At 46.3% G+C, this 21,401-nt stretch overlaps 1 protein-coding gene across 1 annotated transcript; it reads right to left on the reverse strand.

The window, feature by feature from the left end:
• Window positions 1–16,672: 16,672 nt before the first annotated feature.
• On the reverse strand, window positions 16,673–19,076 carry LOC109736712 (peptide-N4-(N-acetyl-beta-glucosaminyl)asparagine amidase A). The gene has a single exon (XM_020295921.4). It carries the CDS (start codon window positions 18,864–18,866, stop codon window positions 16,986–16,988), a length of 1,881 nt encoding a protein of 626 aa, XP_020151510.1. The 5' UTR covers window positions 18,867–19,076; the 3' UTR covers window positions 16,673–16,985.
• Between the last annotated feature and the right edge of the window lie 2,325 nt (window positions 19,077–21,401).

Raw genomic sequence — 21,401 nt, forward strand, 5'->3', positions numbered from 1 at the left:
GGCCGCTGGCGCTCCTCTGGAGCGGGTGGGCGTGCCTTGCCTTGCCTTGCCGTGGCCGGCTCGGCCACTGCCAATGGCCCCTGGCTTAATTAGGGGCTAATTAACCCCCACGCCCAGAACAAAAAAAGAATTAAATAAAAATAAATAATAATAATAATATGATTAATCAATTAAGATAATTAATTACATTAATTAATCCCTTTAATTAATCTAAATTAAGCCTAATTAATTAAACTAATCACTTTAATTAATTTAACTAAACATGTTTAGTTAACTAAGTCAATGACCAGTGGGACCCACACGTCAGTGACCCAGTCAACACTTCTGTTGACTGCTGATGTCATGCTGATGTCATGATGACGTCAACAAATACTATTCTGGATAATGTTGAATTAAATTAATTAAACAAATTCTAAAAATTATTTAAAACTTTAGTAAATCATATAAAATAAACCGTAACTTGGATGAAAATGTTTTGTACATGAAAGTTGCTCAGAACGACGAGACGAATCCGAATACGCAGCCTGTTCGTCAGCCACATGTCCCTAGCATAGCAAACGTGCAACATTTCACCTCCGGTTCATCTGTCCGAAAACGCGAAACACCGGGGATACTTTCCCGGATGTTTCCCCCTTCGTTGGTATCACCTACTACCGCGTTAGGGCACACCTAGCACCGCGTATTGCCATGTTACGCTTTGTGATGATTTGATTGCTCTGTTATTTATTGTGTTCCCCCTCCGTTACTTCTTTCCGGTAGACCCCGAGACTGCCGGCGACCCCCAGTTCGACTACGGAGTTGACGACCCCTCCTTCTTGCCAGAGCAACCAGGCAAGCCCCCCTTGATCACCAGATATCGCCTATTCCTTCTCTATACTGCCTGCATTAGAGTAGTGTAGCATGTTACTGCTTTCGGTTAATCCTATTCTGTTGCATAGCCTGTCATTGTTGCTACAGTTGTTACCCTTACCTGCTATCCTACTGCTTAGTATAGGATGCTAGTGTTCCATCAGTGGCCCTAAACTCTTGTCCGTCTGCCATGCTATTCTACTAGGCCGTGATCACTTCGGGAGGTGATCACGGGTATATACTATATACTTTATATACATGACACATGTGGTGACTAAAGCCGGCTCAGCTCATTGAGTACCCGCAAGTGATTCTGATGAGGGGGCTGAAAGGACAGGTGGCTCCATCCCGGTAGAGGTGGGCCTGGGTTCCTGACGGCCCCCGACTGTTACTTTGTGGCGGAGCGACAGGGCAGGTTGAGACCACCTAGGAGAGAGGTGGGCCTGGCCCTGGTCGGCGTTCGCAGATACTTAACACGCTTAACGAGATGTTGGTATTTGATCTGAGTCTGGCCATTTGGTCTATACGCACTAACCAACTACGCGGGAACAGTTATGGGCACTCGGCGTCGTGGTATCAGACGAAGCTCTTTTTGACGTCAGCGACTGAGTGGCGCGCGCCGCATTGGACCGTAAGCTCACGCTTGTATTAAGGGGGCTAGGTCTGCTTCTGGCCGCGTACACAACATGCAGGTGTGCAATGGGCGATGGGCCCAGACCCCTGCGCGCATAGGATTTAGACCGGCGTGCTGACCTCTTTGTTGAGCCTAGGTGGGGCTGCGACGTGTTGATCTTCCGAGGCCAGGCATGACCCAGGAAAGTGTGTCCGGCCAAATGGGATCGAGCGTGTTGGGTTATGTGGTGCACCCCTGCAGGGAAGTTTATCTATTCGAATAGCCGTGTCCCTCGGTAAAAGGATGACCCGGAGTTGTACCTTGACCTTATGACAACTAGAACCGGATACTTAATAAAACACACCCTTCCAAGTGCCAGATATAACCTGGTGATCACTCTCTAACAGGGCGACGAGGAGGGGATCGCCGGGTAGGATTATGCTATGCAATGCTACTTGGTGAACTTACCATCTACTCTCTTCTACATGCTGCAAGATGGAGGTGGCCAGAAGCGTAGTCTTCGACAGGATTAGCTATCCCCCTCTTATTCTGGCATTCTGCAGTTCAGTCCACCGATATGGCCCTTTACACATATACCCATGCATATGTGGTGTAGCTCCTTGCTTGCGAGTACTTTGGATGAGTACTCACGGTTGCTTTTCTCCCTCTTTTCCCCCTTTCCTTTCTACCTGGTTGTCGCAACCAAGTGCTGGAGCCCAGGAGCCAGACGCCACCGCCGACGACGACGACTCCTACTACACCGGAGGTGCCTACTACTACGTGCAGCCCGCTGACGACGACCAGGAGTAGTTTAGGAGAATCCCAGGCAGGAGGCCTGCGCCTCTTTCGATCTGTATCCCAGTTGGTGCTAGCTTTCTTAAGGCAAACTTGTTTAACTTATGTCTGTACTCAGATATTATTGCTTCCGCTGACTCGTCTATGATCGAGCACTTGTATTCGAGCCCTCGAGGCCCCTGGCTTGTATGATGCTTGTATGACTTATTTATGTTTTAGAGTTGTGTTGTGATATCTTCCGTGAGTCCCTGATCTTGATCGTACACCTTTGCGTGCATGATTAGTGTACGACTGAATCGGGGGCGTCACATACAGCCATCAAATCTCAAGCACTTGTGGATTTCATCAATGATTGGACAGAGTTGCACATGCCTGAGGAGAAGCCAGATAACACATATTGGACTATTCACTTTGATGGGTCCAGGCAGTTGGAAGGCTCGGGGGCTGGAGTTATATTAACTTCCCCATGGGGTGATAAATTTTCTTATGTTCTCCGGTTGATGTTCCCTTGTACTAACAATGCAGCTGTGTATGAGGCCTTGCTCCATGGTCTTCGAATGGCTAAGGAGATGAACTTAAGCCGGGTGAGGTGTTTCGGCGACTCAGATCTGGTAGCTCAGCAAGTTTCTTGCACTTGGGATTCTAAGGATCCACTCATGGCGGCTTATCATCGAGAGGTTGATACTATTGTGGGTCACTTTAAGGGATATCAAGTTGAACATGTTGATCGCAGGAAAAATGAGGCGGTTGATGCTTTAAGCCGGTTAGGGTCTCAGTATAAGCCGGTGCCACCTAACGCATTCCTGGATATTCTGCATAACCCTTCTGTCAAATTGCCTACAGAGGAAGATCTGGCTATTCCTGACCCGGAAGCACAATTGGTGGCGGCTCTTCATGCGATTCCTGATTGGACAGTTCCATATTTGGCTTATATGACCCGGGGCAAGTTGCCTGAGGATGAAACTTTGGCCAGACAGATAACCCAGCGGTCTAAGTCAATGACTATTGTCAATGGAGGGTTGCATCATCGCAGTGTCACAGGAGCGTTTCGACATTGTGTTTATCCTGAAGAAGGCTATGAGATTCTACGAGAGATTCATGAAGGAGATTGTGGTCATCATGTCGGTTCTAAATCTCTCGTGGCCAAGGCTTTCCGTCGTGGGTTTTATTGGCTGACGGCCCACGGTGATGCTGAGGATCTAGTCAGTAAATGTGATGGTTGTCAGAAGTTTTCACGACGAGCTCACGTACCGGCGCAAGAATTGCGGATGATTCCTATTGCTTGGCTGTTTGCAGTCTAGGGGCTTGATATGGTTGGGCTTTCAAAAGGTCCAAGGACAAAAAGACCCACCTTTTGGTGGCGGTTGACAAATTCACAAAGTGGGTCGAAGTGGAACCGGTCAGTAAGTGTGATGCGGCAACAACGGTTCAATTCATCAAAAAGGTGATTTTCCGTTTTGGTTTTCCCCACATCATTATAAATGATAATGGCACTAATCTATCCAAGGGTTCTATGAAAGAGTTTTGTCAACGTGAGCATATTCGACTTGATGTATCGTCCGTGGCTCACCCCCAATCCAATGGTCAAGCTGAGAGAGCCAATCAAGAAACTTTGAGAGGCATCAAGCCCCGGCTTATGGTTCCTTTGCAAAGGACGCCGGGTTGTTGGGTGGAGGAGTTACCCTCAGTGTTATGGAGTATCAATACTACCCCCCAACAGATCTATGGGTTACACACCTTTCTTCATGGTTTGCGGAGTAGAGGCGATTCTCCCTAGTGACATCCGTCACGACTCACCTCGTGTGGCGGCTTATGTTGAAGCTGACAATGAAAAAGCACGTCAAGATGCACTTGACCTGTTAGACGAGGAGTGTGACCTCGCGGCGGCTCGTTCAGCGATTTACCAACAAGATCTGCGCCGTTATCACAGCTGTCGGGTTAAGACAAGAACCTTTCAAGAAGGCGACTTGGTGCTCCGGCTTATACAGGATCAAACTGATATGCATAAGCTATCCCCACCTTGGGAAGGGCCCTTCGTGGTCAGCAAAAATCTGAATAATGGGTCATACTATCTTATTGATGTTCGAGACCACAAGGACTCACGTAAGTCGGAGGAGGAGACCTGCCGGCCGTGGAATATTGCTCATCTTCGGCCTTATTACACCTGAGCCACCGGCTCTTGTGGTGTACATATTTTTGACAGTGTATATAGTATGATGAATATAATAAAGCTGGCATCCCTGATAATTCAGGGCCTCTGTCGTTTTACTTCTTCAAAACTGAGTCTTTATTATCATCTCACATGATCACTTAAAAGGCTTAAACGCCCAAGTTACAAGGACCAAAGAGAGTTGGATGCACAGCACAGCTCAAACATAGGTACCCGCGGAGCACAGCTCAGAAATATATCACTTGGGGGCTTCTTGTTCAAAGAACATAGCTGAAACACCCTAGTTGATTGGCATGGATCCCACGTGTATTCACCAAAAATCCGGGTTATCTGGCCTGTATCCAAGTTGCTCTTCAACCAGGTAATCCTGGATGACCCGCCCTATTCTTAACAAGTCAATCCCTTAAAAGAGACCCTGAACTTGTTAAGGTTAAGACATTGATCGGGTCATGAAAGAGCCGGATTACAGAACGCAAGGAGAAGCTCAGGCTGATAAGCCGCCTTCTTTCAAACTTGGTTAAACCGGCCTGATTTGCATGATGCTACTCCTACCCTGCTATACTCTCGATAAGTTAATCTTTTAAAGACCCTGAACTTCTCCAAGTTAAAATGTCGATTGGGTCATGTGAGAGTCGGCTTACAGACAGCGCGGATACTCCAGCAGCTATCATGCTAGTTTCAATGAAGAAGAAAATTTTGGCTTGGCGGCCTATAAAAGCCTCGTATTTTTTGGGTCTTCTTTTCCATCTTGGATTTATATCCCTCTTTTTTATTACCATATGGTTTTCATAAATCGGGCCAAGTAGCCCTGTCTGTCCCATATTTGAGCATCTTTGAGTTTTTATAACCCGACAAGATGGTGGACTTTAAGTCACCAGCAAATAATAATTTTATGCTTAGAGTTATGGCTCTAAAGCTTGGGATGTTACCCCTTATTTACGACATTATAAGCCTATAGCATGAGTCCATTGAATATGGCGATGTGCTCTCAGTCTTTGGGTTAGAACCCTTACTGCACTGGTATGATAAGCCGGTAGCATGATCAAATATCACAGGTATGATGTTATGATTATATATATGGTTATGTTTAAATCGGACCTGGTTATGAACTGTTTTAGTCACCAGTGGTTTTATATAAGGTATCATGACCCGTCCTACGGTAAACCTCCAGGGCACTTGTGATCTGTTTGTGTGCAGGGTAATGCTAAGTCTCATCTGCATAAATCATAAGCATAAAGTGGTAGCTTTTCAAATGGCGGATCAAGCAATGTTGTGCAAAAATGTGCACGATGGCACGACAGATCAAAGTTTCGCTAGTCTATTACATGACTCAGCAAGCCAAAGATCAAGTGTTTTCAGAGGATCAAATATATAAGCCGCCCAGCGGATCAATCTTCTTGGCCTTGACGACTTGAAGCTTCTGGATCATCCTTGTCCGGTTCTTCGTCCTCCTCCGTTGTCTAGAAGTCGGGTGATTATCAATCAATGCCGCGCAAGGCTTGAAATTTAGCTTCATCATCTATAAGATCGGACGGATCAACTTCAGGGGCGAAAGTATGCTTACGAATTGGGGGGATCAGATCCATCACTTTATAAGCCGGCGTGGGCATCTTCTGATTCTCCGTATCATAAGCCTGTTGGTATCTTGAAAGATCCGTTTCGTTTGCAATCAGACTGGCTAGGGGACGTATCTCCTTCACGCAGGCGGCAAAGTCTTTCTTATCAAAGGGAGGGCCATCTTATTTTAAACTCGGATATCCAGTAGCTAGCTCGGCCGGGTCTAGCTCTGCTTGCCATGCCTTGGCCCGGCTTAAAGCCGTAACGGCACCGGCTCTTGCAGAGGACCGTTTCATCTCTTCAATCCTAGCAGGCAGAACAGAAAGTTTTTTCAAGACATCACTCAAAAGAGTGGGTGCCTGATTAGTTGGAGAAATCGTGGCCAGAGCGCGTTGAGTTCCAGTATAAAGCTGTTCAACAAGTGTATATACAGCTTTGAGCTTCACAAGCATCTCTTGGCTAAGATTGCTGCTTCTGGGACCTGAATAATAATTATGGGTTGGTTAGAGGCGGTTCATACCATCAAAGAAGATATTCAATTTTGATGTTGGCAAGGCTACTCACCAAAGATAGCAGAAACCATCTGGGATACACAGTGTTTTAAATCGGTAAGCTCAGTGGTCACCTCTTGAAGATCAGCTTCCGCTTTTTCAGCCCACTGCGTAAGAGCATTTTTCTCTTCAACCCAGGCGGCTCTTTCAGCATCAACACTGGTCTTCAATTTTTCCATTTCAGCCAAGGTAAATTGGAATTTTGAGTCGGTTTTCCGGGTCTCAGATTCTTGATTCTCCAGGCGGGTCTTTGCATCAGCCAATTGCGATTGAAGTTGAGCAGTGGTGTCCTATACAAGCACAGATTTGTAAACACGTTCTTATCCAGGTTACAGGAACATAAGTCCCAAGCCTTTTGCAAGCAATAACACTTGGTACTTCGGGGCTAATGCCTGCCAAAAATTCTTCATACAACTGCCTATGTGAATAAGTCCCAAGCACTTTGCAAGCAAGAGTACTTGGCACTTGGGGGCTAATGCATATTGCTTGCGTCTCCTTACTACTTTATGATGACCCGGTTGTGCTGTAAACAATCACAACCGGTTCATGGGGGCTACATAGGTAAGCTCTCCTTTATAAACAATGGTGAACAGGACCGGCTCATTCATGCTGATTAAACCGGCCCTCGAGGACTACGGATGCAATGTTAATTGTTTAAAATCCAGTTTAACTCTAATGGTGAAAAGAGGCCTTGGAAGGATTATACCAAAGATGCTCATGGTTATTCTAAGTCTACCGCATATTCAAGCTTATCATACACAGTAGACTTGGGGGCTGACAGGATATGTATAATGTATTAAAGGAGGAATGTATACCTCATATTTTTGGTGCATCTGCTTCACCATGTCAATTTCAAGGTCACGGCTGGTGTGCACTTGGTTGAGGTAGCCAGAGATTACTTCACTAATATTCAATTGAGTATAATCGGCGATGTCAAACCTCACTTTCCGCTTTTAAGTGAACTCCTGTTTGGCGGAGTGCTTGGCCAAGACAGTAGGATTTCCCGGTTCTTTAAAGCCGGTGCCAGTGATTATAACATCGTCATGTGTTTCTGACGGTTTAATTGGGCTTGATGATTCAGCATTCAAAGGGTTGATGTCTGTAGGGTCACTAGAGAGGTCAGGAATTTCTGGTGGAACATCATGGACAAGTTCTTCAGTTTGCAACACGGAGGTGTCAGATGCTGGAACTTGCTGTTCCGGTTCATGGACTTTGGGGTCTTCTGCCGGCTCGGTCACCTTTGCCTTCTTGCTAGGCTTTGCTTTTCCACTTCATGGGTTATGAGAGGTCAGTACAAGTATAAGAACATAAGGATGCAAAGAATAATAAGTAATTGTTATTACCCAGGGGCAGTTTTGAAAGTCGGCAGCTGGGTCTGTGATGAGTTGCCAAAAGAAGAGCGAGAAGCCTCCTGGTAGTTTGAATCGGAAGAATTAAGTGACTGGCAAATGAGACCCGCCAGTGGGTAAAAAGAGTTTAAGTTTGGAAGGACCTCGTTTCGATGTTTCCGCGGAACTGGAGTATTCGGTAAGCCAGAGATATTTCTTCACCTCCGTTGGTCCGAGTCTGTCGCCGTTTCCCGTGCTGCTGTTGCTTCAAAAGAAAGTGAGGATCCAAATGAGCTAAGGGGTGTGAAAATCTTACTTTCCGGGTTACTCGTCGGATTTTTTGTCTTGGCAAAGGTGCTGAGCCAGAGGAAGTAATAGTTACATCTTCTTCAACTGCTTGGCTGGCCCCCGTGTCATCCTGATAATAATCAGTGTCAATAAGATAATTGAAGAAGGAGCCAAGGGAGTCAAGGGCTACCTCCGACTCAGAGCTGACATTCAGTTCAAACATCTCGGAAGCACTTGATTTCATCTTATTTTTCTTGGCGGCTTTCTTGGCAGCCCTAGCCTTTTTGGCAGCTTCATGGTCATATTTCTTTTTCCAAAAATCAGGTTCAGCCTGTGAAAGTCATCAAAGTTGAGTTAATAGAATATTTGAATGATGAGGTAAAAGTAAGTGATTTAGAGACTCACATCCGGTGGCGGGTTAAGTTTGCAGAAAGGGTTCAGACCCACTTTGCTGCAGTCTTCCGGATCTTCATTCAGAAGGGTCTTTGTCATCTCATTGATTGCCTCATCAGTTAAACGCACAGAGCTATGGTGCAGTGGATCCTTTATACCACCCGTGTAAGTACACATTAAGCCGGGTCGGCGACTCAAGGGTATGATTCGCCAAGAAACCCAGCACCGAACCAAGTCAATGCCAGTTAACCCATTTCCCAGTAGAGCTTGACCTTTGCAATGGTGGGGGCAAGCTTTGCACGTTCAGCAGTGGTAAGCTTTTCGGGAAGACGATGCTTTGGGTCAAGACGCTGGACACGATAACCCGGCAGTGGATTCTCGTCAGCCGGAGAGGTATCTTTGCAATAAAACCATGTCCGGTTCCAATCTCTGGGGTGACTCGGCAAGCAAGCATAGGGGAAGATAGCATCTCTTCTTCGTTGAATTGAGATTCCGCCAAGTTCCAAGCTGGGTCCGTTCGTGAACTCGTTTTGGCGGTTCAAATAAAAATATTCCCTAAAGAGTTCAACACTGGGCTCATCTTGAAGGTATACTTCACAGAAGACTTGAAAATTACAGATGTTTGACACAGAGTTGGGTCCGATGTCTTGAGGATGCAATTGAAATAAGTGCAGAACATCTCGGAAAAATTTAGAACCGGGTGGTGAGAAGCCCTGAATCATGTGATCAGTAAAAACAATGACCTCATCATCCTTTGGCTGAGGTCTTTCTTCGTCTGGTTTGGGGGCGTGCCAATGCATGACATCTTTTGCTGGTAAATAGCCAATTTTGACAAAGTCTTTGAGCGTGTTCTCAGTGACAATGGAGGGAACCCAATTACATGAAGTGACTGTCTTCAGCGGTATTGTGAAGGAAGAAGCCTAAAAGAAAGAAAATTTTGCCGGTTTACGTTGATTCTTTAAGCCGGAAGTAAACGTTACAGTATGTATTCAGACTGGCGGCTTAAATGGGGCCTAATGACATATGGCTAGTGATAACCGGTGATGTAAGCCGCCATGACCAGATTGGTATGTAAGATCTATCAAGAGTGAAATCTGCTAAGTGTTGAATAAACAGGTTTTATAGACTAGAGCAGGTGATTTGGATCTAGCGTTGTGTGAAAAAAAGAAAATAAATCAAAGCATAAATATTGCAGCAGTGGAGGAACTAGCACATTGGCAAGATTTCTGCATCTAGGAAGTGTATTCACTGGTTAAGAGAAGGTACAGAAACAGTTTTCCGCGTATTTCAAAAGTTATTTTGGATCAAAAGGATCAAACCGAAGTATGATGAAGAACGGCGACGAACTTTGAAGAACTTCGAGAAACCCTAATGGAGATCTACAGCAGAGAAAGGAGAGGCACTTACTGGATCCACTCAGCAATGGAGAGGCGCCGCGTTTTCTCTAGTCACGTTCAGGTCGATGCAGCGGTCAGGGTCGAGGAAGGTGACGAGCTCGGCGGCGGCAGTGCTCAGGCATGCAGATGCGTCGCGGAGAGGTGGAAGACGGGAAGGAAAAGAGGGGAAGATGAAAAGAGGGTTGACTGACCCTATTTATAAGGAGAAGGGTAACAGGTGGGCGAGAAAAATGAGGAGGCCAAAGAATGATTATCCAGCTAATCGGACACCTCGATTTTCGGGATGTTTATTAAAAGATAAGGATCTGTTAAGATATGTTGGGTATTGTGCAAAATTAATGACAGGTGACATCATGGCGGTTTTCCGTAATTCCAGGAGATGACGTCATGGCGGGTTACAATATCTCGCAAGAACAAACAAAGAAGGATTTTTTCTAAGTGTTGAAGATTGACATGAACAAGTTCAAGTCAACCTGGGGCCTAATGTTGGGGACATGACTATTGGGAATGACCCGCCTAGGAGGGGCCGGGATATCCCAATGGCGGTTCATCAAGACGAAGCCCATGAAGATGTTGAAGATGGCGGTTCATGAAGGAGACTTGTTAAAAGGCCCAAAGACCGAAGGCGTCTTAAAGCCCATAAAGTGTAAACCGCCATATATGTCTAACTTGTATTGTAAGGCAAGTGTAATTAGTTACCAGGCCGGACACGTTTATGAGTCAGCCGGCACTCTGTAAGTCGCAGGGCGTCAACCTGTGTATATAAAGGGATGACCCGGCGGCGGTTTAGGGCAAGAAACAATGGGTCGAAAGCTAGGTCAAGCGTAATCGCTCCTTGGTAATCGAGACATAAGCAATACCACCTCAAACTGGATTAGGCCTTTACCTTCACCGCAAGGGGCCGAACCAGTATAAACTCCCTGTGTACTTTGTCCCGTTTAACCCCTTTAAGCTAACCAAGTTGCGATGGCTCCACGACTAAGTCCTCACACTAGGACATCTGTCGTGAAAATTCCACGACAAGATGGCTGACGGCAAAGATCCTGATTCCAGTAGTGTCATTTTATACAAGATGTCACCGAACGTTAAGCGTGCGGACCCTACGGGTTCGAGAACTATGTAGACATGACCGAAGCACGTCTCTGGTCAATAACCAATAGTGGAACCTGGATGTTCATATTGGCTCCCACATATTCTACGAAGATCTTTATCGGTCAAATCGCATAACAACATACGTTGTTCCCTTTGTCATCGGTATGTTACTTGCCCGAGATTCGATCGTCGGTATCTCAATACCTAGTTCAATATCGTTATCGGCAAGTCTCTTTTACTCGTTCCATAATGCATCATCCCGCAACTAACTCATTAGTCACATTGCTTGTAAGGCTTATAGTGATGTGCATTACCGAGAGGGCCCACAGATACCTCTCCGACAATTGGAGTGACAAATCCTAATCTCAATCTATGCCAACTCAACAAGTACCATTGGAGACACCTGTAGAGCACCTTTATAATCACCCGGTTACGTTGTGACGTTTGGTAGCACACAAAGTGTTCCTCCGGTATTCGGGAGTTGCATAATCTCATAGTCGTAGGAACATGTATAAGTCATGAAGAAAGCAATAGCAACATACTAAACGATCAAGTGCTAAGCTAACGGGATGGGTCAAGTCAATCACATCATTCTCTAACGATGTGATCCCGTTAATCAAATGACAACTCATGTCTATGGCTAGCAAACTTAACCATCTTTGATTCAACGAGCTAGTCAAGTAGAGGCATACTAGTGACACTCTGTTTGTCTATGTATTCACACATGTACTAAGTTTCCGGTTAATACAATTCTAGCATGAATAATAAACATTTATCATGATATAAGGAAATATAAATAACAACTTTATTATTGCCTCTAGGGCATATTTCCTTCAATTATAAAGATGCTCTATAGGTATATCTTCAAAGGTGTTTGTTGAGTTGGCATAGATCGAGATTAGGATTTTTCACTCCGAGTATTGGAGAGGTATCTCTGGGCCCTCTCGGTAATACACATCATAAGCTTGCAAACAAACGACTAAGGAGTTAGTCACGAGGTGATGTATTGCGGAACGAGTAAAGAGACTTGCTGGCAATGAGGTTGAACTAGGTATAAAGATACCGATGATCGAATCTCGGGCAAATAACATACCGATAGACAAAGGGAATTACGTATGTTGTTATAACGGTTCGACCGATAAAGATCTTCGTAGAATATGTAGGAGTCAATATGGGCATCCAGGTTCTGCTATTGGTTATTGACCGGAGAGGTGTCTCGGTCATGTCTACATAGTTTTCGAACCCATAGGGTCCGCACGCTTAACGTTCGATGACGATATAGTATTTTATGAGTTATGTGTTTTGGTGACCGAATGTTGTTCGGAGTCCCGGATGAGATCAAGGACATGACGAGGAGTCTCGAGTCTCGAAATGGTCGAGAGGTAAAGATTGATATATAGGACGATAGTATTCGGACACCGAAGTGTTTCAGGGGTTGCCGGGTACTTATTGGGTCACCGGAAGGGGTTTCGGGCACCCCCGACAAAAGATATGGGCCTTATGGGCCAAGAGGGGAAACGCACCAGCCACAAGGGGCTGGTGTGCCCCCCATATGGGCCGACCTAAGAGGAGAAGGAAAGAGGGGAAAGGGAAAGGAAAGAGAGGAATAGGATTCCCCCTTCCTTCCCTCCCCCCCCCCTCTTTCCTTCCCCCTCAGTTATATATGGAATGGGGGGCGCACGGCAAGGCAAGAGCCCTAGGGCTGCCGCCAGGTCTCTTGGGGCGCCCTAGGGGCTGCCTCCTCCCCTCCCACCTATATATACATGGAGAGGGGGCACCACACAAGGACACAACATTGTCTTAGCCGTGTGCGGCGCCCCCGTCCACCATTTACTCCCTCAGTCGTATTTTTGTAGTGCTTAGGCCAAGCCCTACGGAGATCACATCACCATCACCGTCACCATGCCGTCGTGCTTCTGGAACTCATCTACTACCTCGCCGTCTTGCTAGATCAAGAAGGTGGAGGACGTCGTTGAGCTGAACGTGTGCAGAACGCGGAGGGGCCGTGCGTTCGGTACTAGATCGGATGGAGCGTGAAGGAAGTTCGACTACATCAACCGCGTTGTGAAACGCTTTCGCTTACGGTCTACGAGGGTACGTAGACACACTCTCCCCCTCATTGCTATGCATCTCCATGGATAGATCATTGCATGTGCGTAGAAAATTTTTGTTTTCCATGCAGCGATTCCCAACACTTTGGACGGCAAACCACACTTCATTTAGCCAGTTGATATTTGTTTTTCTCACTGTATCCTTGCCAAAAGAATATTGATCGGAAATAGTCCAATCTATGTAAGACTTCTTTAGGCAATTGGAAGAATGAAATCATATATAGTATCATATTACTAAACACTGAATTTATGAGGACCAATCTTCCATCTAGAGATAACAGTTTACCTTTTCAACTACTTAACCTTTTTGTAGTCTCTCCTTGACGTGTTTCCATTCAGCATTTGTGAGTCTCCGATAATGTATCGGTATCCCTAAATAACTGATCGGAAACTGGCCTAACCCGCAGCCAAACAATTCAGCGTACAAGTGAGCCTCGTCTTGGGCCTCGACAAAACAAAATAATTCACTTTTATGAAAGTTTATCTTAAGACCTGAGAGGTGCTTGAATGTTGATAAAATTAATTTCAGATTCCTCGCTTTCTCTAGGTCATGGTCCATAAAGAGAATCATATTGTTGGCATATTGAATGATAGAAAGTCCGCCATCAACAAGATGATTAACTACCCCGTCAATGACCATCGACATTTGCACGCTCAATCATGACAGCTAACATATCAGCCACTATATTAAATAGCATGGGCGATAATGAGTCACCTTTTCTCAATCCTTTCTTCGTTTGGAAGTACCGGACAACATCGTCATTGACTTTAATGCTCACACTACCTCCAAAAACGAAGCTATGGATCAGAGCGTGCCACTCTGCAGAGAAGCCTTTCATTCTGAAAGTCTGTAAAAGACCACTTGACTTTATCATTACCTTTCTCAAAATCAATTTTGAGGACTACCCCATTTAACTTCTTTTGAAATAGTTCGTGAACCGTTTCACGAAGGATTACCACCCCATCTAGGATGTTTCTACCTTGCATGAAAGCAGTCTGAGAACGGCGAACCACATGGCCAGCCACCCAACTTCAGCCTAATCATCTCAAATTTCGTGAAGATTTTAAAACTAACATTAAGGAGGCATACATGTCTATACTGTTGTATACTTACCGCTTCATTAACCTATAATGCATACATTCAACACTCTCAAGTATCCTTGGACAACCTCTTGCGTCAAAAGCCTTGATGTGCCCTCGATGTTGGGTGTCCACAGATATTGAGCTCCATAAATGCTTATCACAACATTGGCAAACCCTTCATGCATTCTAGGATTGTATCTTCTACCATTCGTGTTATTCTCGGTTGTTGTTATATCTGCATGAGTGCCATATGTGATCATCTAAAGTCTTGCAGTTACCTTATGACAAGAATGAAAACCTAATAGATCGACGATATTCATCCATTGCGTGAAGAATGGTTTCATTGGCTTCCATCTTATTAGCAATGCAACAAAAAAGTTGTTGTGACAAGATGAAGCGTCACCTGAATGGATGAGCAAGTCATGTAGGATTCGACATAAAATAGTCTTAACTATGAAGATTCTGCAGGGTTTACTATATTTTGATGATACGTCGAACAACGGGCTTGTGATCCTGCACACTTCTTCGTCTGGTTCTCATAATTCATTGAACAACCATCAACGAAATCTCCTACTATTCATCATCCAAGAAATCATTATCGAAGTCGTCCGAAGATAATAATGAATCATCAAAAAAAATCTACCATCGACAACATCTACACAAATTATAAATCTTATGTCAGATACATGTATCTATGAGGAGCTAGGCTAGTAAACATGAACAGACTTTGGTAAATATTGGGGCAAGTTGTCGAACATGTTCAGATCAGACGGGCGAGATGTGCATGGCCGATGCGTGAGATGGAGTTGGCGATGGCTGACAACCGACATGTGACGTCGACCTCTTCTGCAAGACGGAGAAGGGAGGAATGACAGTAGAGACATTCTTGCATCGAGGTCATGCAACCGTCATTGATAGATCCAAGCCAAGAGCAAAGCCTTGACGACACAGTTAAAGGTGAATAGCATATCCCCTTGCGGCACGACGCTTCCCTTCTCGTCCTATACTCGCTTTCATGTTATTTCTTTTGGGTGTTTTTACAACGCTCCATCGGTCAACAGAATTTGCAAGTCCGGGACGTAACGAATCGTATCGTATGACTTGGCCACAATTAGTTTTTTTCTCAAACTGGATCCCTCGGCTAGCACATTTTGTTAACAACCCCAAACAGCATACAGATAATAGCCTCCCCTTAGGGAGGTTGACGACTTCAGAAGCCTTTTTTTAGTTACATCTTGATTCTTTGTTGCAAAGATAAACACAACTGGTAACCGCTCTATTTTTGAATGCCCTTTTAGAAAGAGAATGGACAATTAGATTGAGCGTTCTAGGGATATGGGTAACTTTAAAGCTCGACAAGGCTGAAGAAGCAAGAAAGTAATCTGCTAGAGTGGGTTTGATGCTCCAATGCCCGGGATCAGAAAGAATGTTCTTGGCTTTAACTGCAATCACCAGTGTTTTGCAATATGTAAGGAAGTTGAGATCTCTTCATCCAAGTTCTTTAGCTACTAAGGCCGCCAAAAGAAGCGTGAAGCTTCAGCCTACAAAAAAGATTTTGTGTTTGAAGAAATTGGCTGGATAAGGATAGAATGATCAGAGATAGGGTTTATTAAGAACACTCCAATTGTTGCAACAACAAAAGCTTTAGGACCTGTAATCTGAAATTGATTAGAGGGATGATCATATTTATTAGATGAGGGTAAAGTGTGCTAATTGGATACTTTGTTCGTACAGAGGAACATCAACTCCTACATTAGGCAAAGCCTTTGTAGCATGGAGAAAATGGAGGAAGAGTGTGTCAAAGCAGCCTCCAAGCAAATGTTTTCACCTCGAAGCAATGGTATTTTGACGCCAAACCTGATTCAGAATAGGTATTTCATGCTAAGTAATAGTCCAGCCTCCTCTTTGTGGTATCCCCCTCCCTGTGATGCAGTAGCATTTGCTTGCATCAAGAAGGCTCTCTAGACACGACGCGGCTAATCTGCTCCCGAGCTCAAATGAGCTCGGGTGAACAGTAAAACCAAAACTAAATCAAAAAAATTCAAAAAATTCCAAATTTTTTTTGAGAGAAACATTGACAAAAGTTCTAAGTTCCTGCAAAAATTCATCATGAAATCACATTCCTAGAAGGCGTGGCAAAAAAAAACAAAAACAGTACTCTGAAAAAGCTACTTTCAAACGCATTTTGAAGCACTGAATTTTTTTCTTCTTGCCACGCCTTACAGGAATGTGATTTCATGATGAATTTTTGCAGGCACTTAGAACTTTTGTCAATGTTTCTCTAAAAAAAATTAGAATTTTTTGATTTTTTTTAAAAAAAAATCGATTTTACTGTTCATGTGGGAGCATATAAGCTCGGGATCAAAATATGACTTTCGCTTCTAGACAGGTCATATTTAGCTGAGAGTACAACACTCACCGACTTACTGACCAACAAGACATACATATCACAACCCCCAGCTTTATTAAAATAAGCATCATAATAGCGTCTCCACGTTTTATATATTTTATAAAATATACAAAGAGGTACTCACACAAAATCGCTACACACAGCAATAGATCGAGATCCCTAAATCGCGGCCGCTAAGCGTTGACACGAACGTGTACAACTACATCATACACTTCACATAATAAAACTACAGTATACAAGAACAACAAGAGTGCACCGGACATAATGTGGTGCACTGGATTAATCCAACTACCAGAAACTTCCCACGGATCTGGGATTCCCCCCAAAAAAAAACCTGCATCATCATGCTTACATCGCAGCAATGTAGACCCAGCGCTCGGCCGCCGACGCCGTCCCGTCGCAGCTCCTTCCGGGGAGGCAAGCCTTGGCCTTCGCCGCGTCCTGCACGCGGTAGCTCTCGCTCACGTTGTCGCCCAGCACCAGCCCGTCCACCGCGTCGATCATCCGCTGGTAGCGCCACCGGTCGTCGCTGTAACGGTACATCTGGCTCGTCGCCGCCGACCCGTTGATCACGTCGTGGTCCTTGACGACCATCCAGCCCTTCGCGGTCTGCTCGTCCACCAGCGTCGACTCGTTCTCGAACCCGTCGGACTTCACCTCCGTCTCGAGCTTGAAGGTGTGGGACAGGCTCCCCGTGACGACGGACATGCCGTCCTCGCCGTCCTCCGTGTCCATGTAGAACGACAGAGGGTACTCGGACTCGGTCTTGAGCTTGCCGATCACCTTCCTCGCCTCCGACCGGACCAGCACCTCCGTCTCCTGCTCCGCCTTCATCTGGACGGTCTTGTTCCTGCCGTCCTTGGTGAACTCGACCAGGCTGCGTGCCTCCAGCTCCGTCTCCACCTCGGTCGTCAAGTTGCCGAGCGACGACTTGACCCAGCCGCTGAAGAAGGACTTCCTCTTGGCATGGATGCTGAAGCTGCCGTTCTGCAGCTGCGTCGTGTAACGGCGGGAGATTGACAGGCGCGGCGTCCGGTACCGGCCGAGCGACGCTTGCACGTCCGACGCGCTGGGGTCCAGCCAGAGGTGCAGGTTGGCGTCCACGAGCCACTCGGCGATGCCGTCCACCACGCTGATGCCGAACTCGTGCGCCTTGCCGTCGACGAGGAGGCCCAGGAATGGGGTGAGCTCGATGTCGTAGGTGGGCAGGTCGAACGCGCCGAGCGCGGACACGGGCTGCCAGTAGAGCGGGTTGATGCCGCCCGTGTAGATGACGGGGAACGGCACGAAGGACCCGGCGAAGTGGTGGTCCACGCTGACGACGACCTCGCGGTACGCGGCGTTGCCCCTCTGCGTGGTGAGGTTGTTCTCATGGATGTAGAGGTCCGGCGGGTTGGAGTACCAGAACTCGTCGTTGGAGTGAGGGGACACGAACACCTCGAGGACCGCACGGTAGGTGCTCGACGGAATGGTCACGAGCTTGGAGCGCGAGTCGGACGAGTTCTGGATGCGGAACCAGTAGCCGCTGTCGCGGGTGGCCTCCGAGATGGGCAGGATCAGGTCCGCCGGCTGGAAGTACGACTCCGGCAGCGTCGGCGTCGCGGGGCCGGGGTCGGCGACACCAGCATCGGAGGACGGGGAATTTACCCCGGAGAGGTAAGCCGGAGTCCCGTGGAACTCGAGGGAGACGGTGACGTTGTAGACGCCGGTGTACTCGTCGTTGACGAGGTTCTCGAGCATGACCGAGAGGACGCCGTCGGGCGGGGAGCGGAGGAGGGCGGAGTAGCGGGTGACCTCCTTGCGCACGGTCCAGCTGACGCCCTCGGGGGTGGGCTCGGCGGTGGTGGTGCGGAGGAGCTCGGAGCCGTCGAGCCAGACGGCGGCGACGCGGTCGTACTGGTCGCCGGCGCAGGCGGCGGAGAAGGAGAGCACGACCTGGGACCAGGGCGCGGGGCACCCGGGCGGGGGCGCGTAGGCGGCCTTGGCCGGGGGCGCGCCGTAGGTGTTGGCGAAGGAGTAGGAGAGCACCGGCACGGTGCAGGTCGGCGCGGCGGGGGGCGGGCCCGGGAGCGGGTAGGTGGGGTCGATGTACTCCTGGGCCGCCGCATTGCCGTTGGCGCCCGTGGCCGGCGGCGCGTGGCGGACGGCGTACCGGTCGGGGGCCTCGGCGAGAGCCGGACCGAGGAGGTGGAGGAGCGGGAGCAGGAGGAGGAGAGCCAGCGGCGGCATCTTGCGCTGCGACGGGGGGAAGGTTGCTGGCTCGCTGATGAGTGCTGAGGCTCGGGCCGGGCCGGCTTAACTCGTGTTGACTGTTGAGTGGTGTTTTCTGGATCTATTTTGGATTATTTTTTTCGCAATGCTGTCGTACTACTTGCGATTGGTCATTGGTGGTGCTGGTGAGTCGTGGGATCGTGCAGGGTAGTGAATAAAACACGTGTTAATGGTATGAACATGAATTTGTTCTTGGTTTCAGAGTTAGAAAAAATTAGCCCAACGGGGGAGGAGCCCTGCGGCATTATTATTAAGAAGGAAGGTGTGAGACACCAAGTTTCAAATCCGTGAAATAAATTCCGCCCACAGGATTTGAATTTGGATTATGTGTTTCACGAGAAGATTTTTTCTTTGGCGAACTGAAGCCCTAAAAAAGGATACACTATATTTTATTAATTCAGCACCCCAACACAGTGTATAGAGAGGATCTTTCCGAGAGGAAAGTCAATGGCTTCATAAGCCAACCTGGCATTACATCGAGAAGCTCTGATGTAGATATAAGAGCAGCTAGTAGAAGATCGACACTTGAAGTGGCAAGAAAACCGATAGAGAAGCCAGGACATTGGAGTATCAAACCGAGTTTTTAGAGAGCTTTATATTGAACACTGAAGGGGTTGATAGTAGGGTGTTCAAAATCAAAAGAAATGCCCATAGAGAAGCTCAAGCTGCTATCCGTTCAACTCCTGGAAGCATTTACATTTACGCTTGTTGTAGTGCAGCTCACTCTTTAGCCTCTTGTCCAACAAAGGCTGCTCTATGTAATTTAGTTAAGGGCAATGTTAATGTTTTAGCTGTGACCTGTCTTATATAAATAAAATCATGGGTTTACAAAAAAAGTAGAAGATCTACACAAGAACGCCCTTTTAGCAAGAGAATGGGCTAAAAGGTTTTTGACCCTAGGAATGTGAGTAAACCTGAAAGAGCCGAGGCAAGCAACACAGTCGAAGAAATTAGCAAAATCTTTTCAAGTTTGAGTAAAATTTCATGAAATATCTTCAACAAAGGAACAATGTGAACGTGTTGTCATTGCCGGCCCATACAACCCATTAGGTCAGACATAGGGTTTTCACCAGGTGCTCGAGACTAAGCGCTACTGATATTGGGGCAAGAACATAAACAATTTTTTTCAGAGATTTCAAACAACTATTCGTGAGAACCAACAAATGACCGGGTGGCTACATGGATGAACATACCTCTAGTCCAACAAAGATCAAAACGAAGAATAAATGCTTTGTGCATACCGTTTAAGCAAGAACATGTGTGACTTTGCCAATCCTAAAACTTCACAACTTCGATATTTGATACGCAACGTGTGAGTGTGCGGGCGCGTCTTTGTTATTCCCTTTTGAAAGAAAGATAATCGTTGACCTCATCATCGATTGGTGCATACAGTCATATATATTTTGTATCAAAACAAAGACAAGCAATACTCTGTATTTCAAGAATAGTAAATCACTTCGTTCTATGTATCATACGGTGCGCATCACCAGTGATTACAGTGACTATGAAGCATGGAAGGACAATTGAATTATAAACCCTTTTTTTTGCATGGAGAATAGTGAATTTTGTTCCACGGTAATAGGTTTACAATCTGCTAATACGGGTCCATAAATAAAGTGAGGAGTTCGTTGCAACCAATATGTGGTGTAGCATCTTTCGAACATAATTACTCCCTCCATCCTACAATGTAAGACGTCTTTTGACACTACACTAGTGTGAAAAAACGTCTTACAATATGGAACGGAGATGTGAAACCATATTTTATGATCTTATTACTATCTTCATCAGAATAAACTCCTGCCGTTCCATCAAAGTGATTTCTTTCATTAAGAGCATCTACAACCAGGAATACCTAATCCATGCCCCTATACGCTCGCGGACGTGCCCGCGGACAGCGCCGGGTAGATCCCCATTGGGCCCTCTCCACAACCACAATCCTCAAATCTTGATACTTAAATTCATGCACGACGATCATACAACACAAATTCAACGATACAAAGCTAGTGTAGGCCAAAATAAAATCAATTTTCACGGGCATTGATTAATATAAAAATCTCTTTCATTGTAGTAGGGCTATCAATGTATATGAACAAGACAAACTTGACACTCTGCTGAACAATCATCGGTTGATGAAATGCAATCTAGTGTCAAGCTGCCTTGTTCACACAACAAGAATTGGTGGACCTAATGCAACAAGAGAGAGAGACTTACTGACGTCTGTCGATGCGGCTATTTTAAGCCGGTCGGCGTGTGCCTCGCTCGACGAGGTTGGACTAAACCAATAGTGTTTTCTGACGATTTGGGTGGGCCCGGCTTGACAAAGCCTATGTGGCGCGCGTGATTGGTTGGGGGTTTAGTCCCGCCTCGCCGCGTGAGGAGAGACACGATCGGCTTAGATAGCCGACTTCTTCCATTGCGGTAAGCTTCAGTCATCAACATATCCTTTCTGAAGGTTTTGGACCGTCACTATGAATCTTCTCTCTTTATAACAAA

The sequence above is a fragment of the Aegilops tauschii genome, chromosome 1, assembly GCF_002575655.3.
Source record: "Aegilops tauschii subsp. strangulata cultivar AL8/78 chromosome 1, Aet v6.0, whole genome shotgun sequence".
NCBI lineage: Eukaryota > Viridiplantae > Streptophyta > Magnoliopsida > Poales > Poaceae > Aegilops > Aegilops tauschii.

What these genes read in the sequence shown, in the direction of transcription:
- LOC109736712 (XM_020295921.4), bottom strand. Translation starts at nt 18,866, where the DNA reads ATGCCGCCGCTGGCTCTCCTCCTCCTGCTCCCGCTCCTCCACCTCCTC.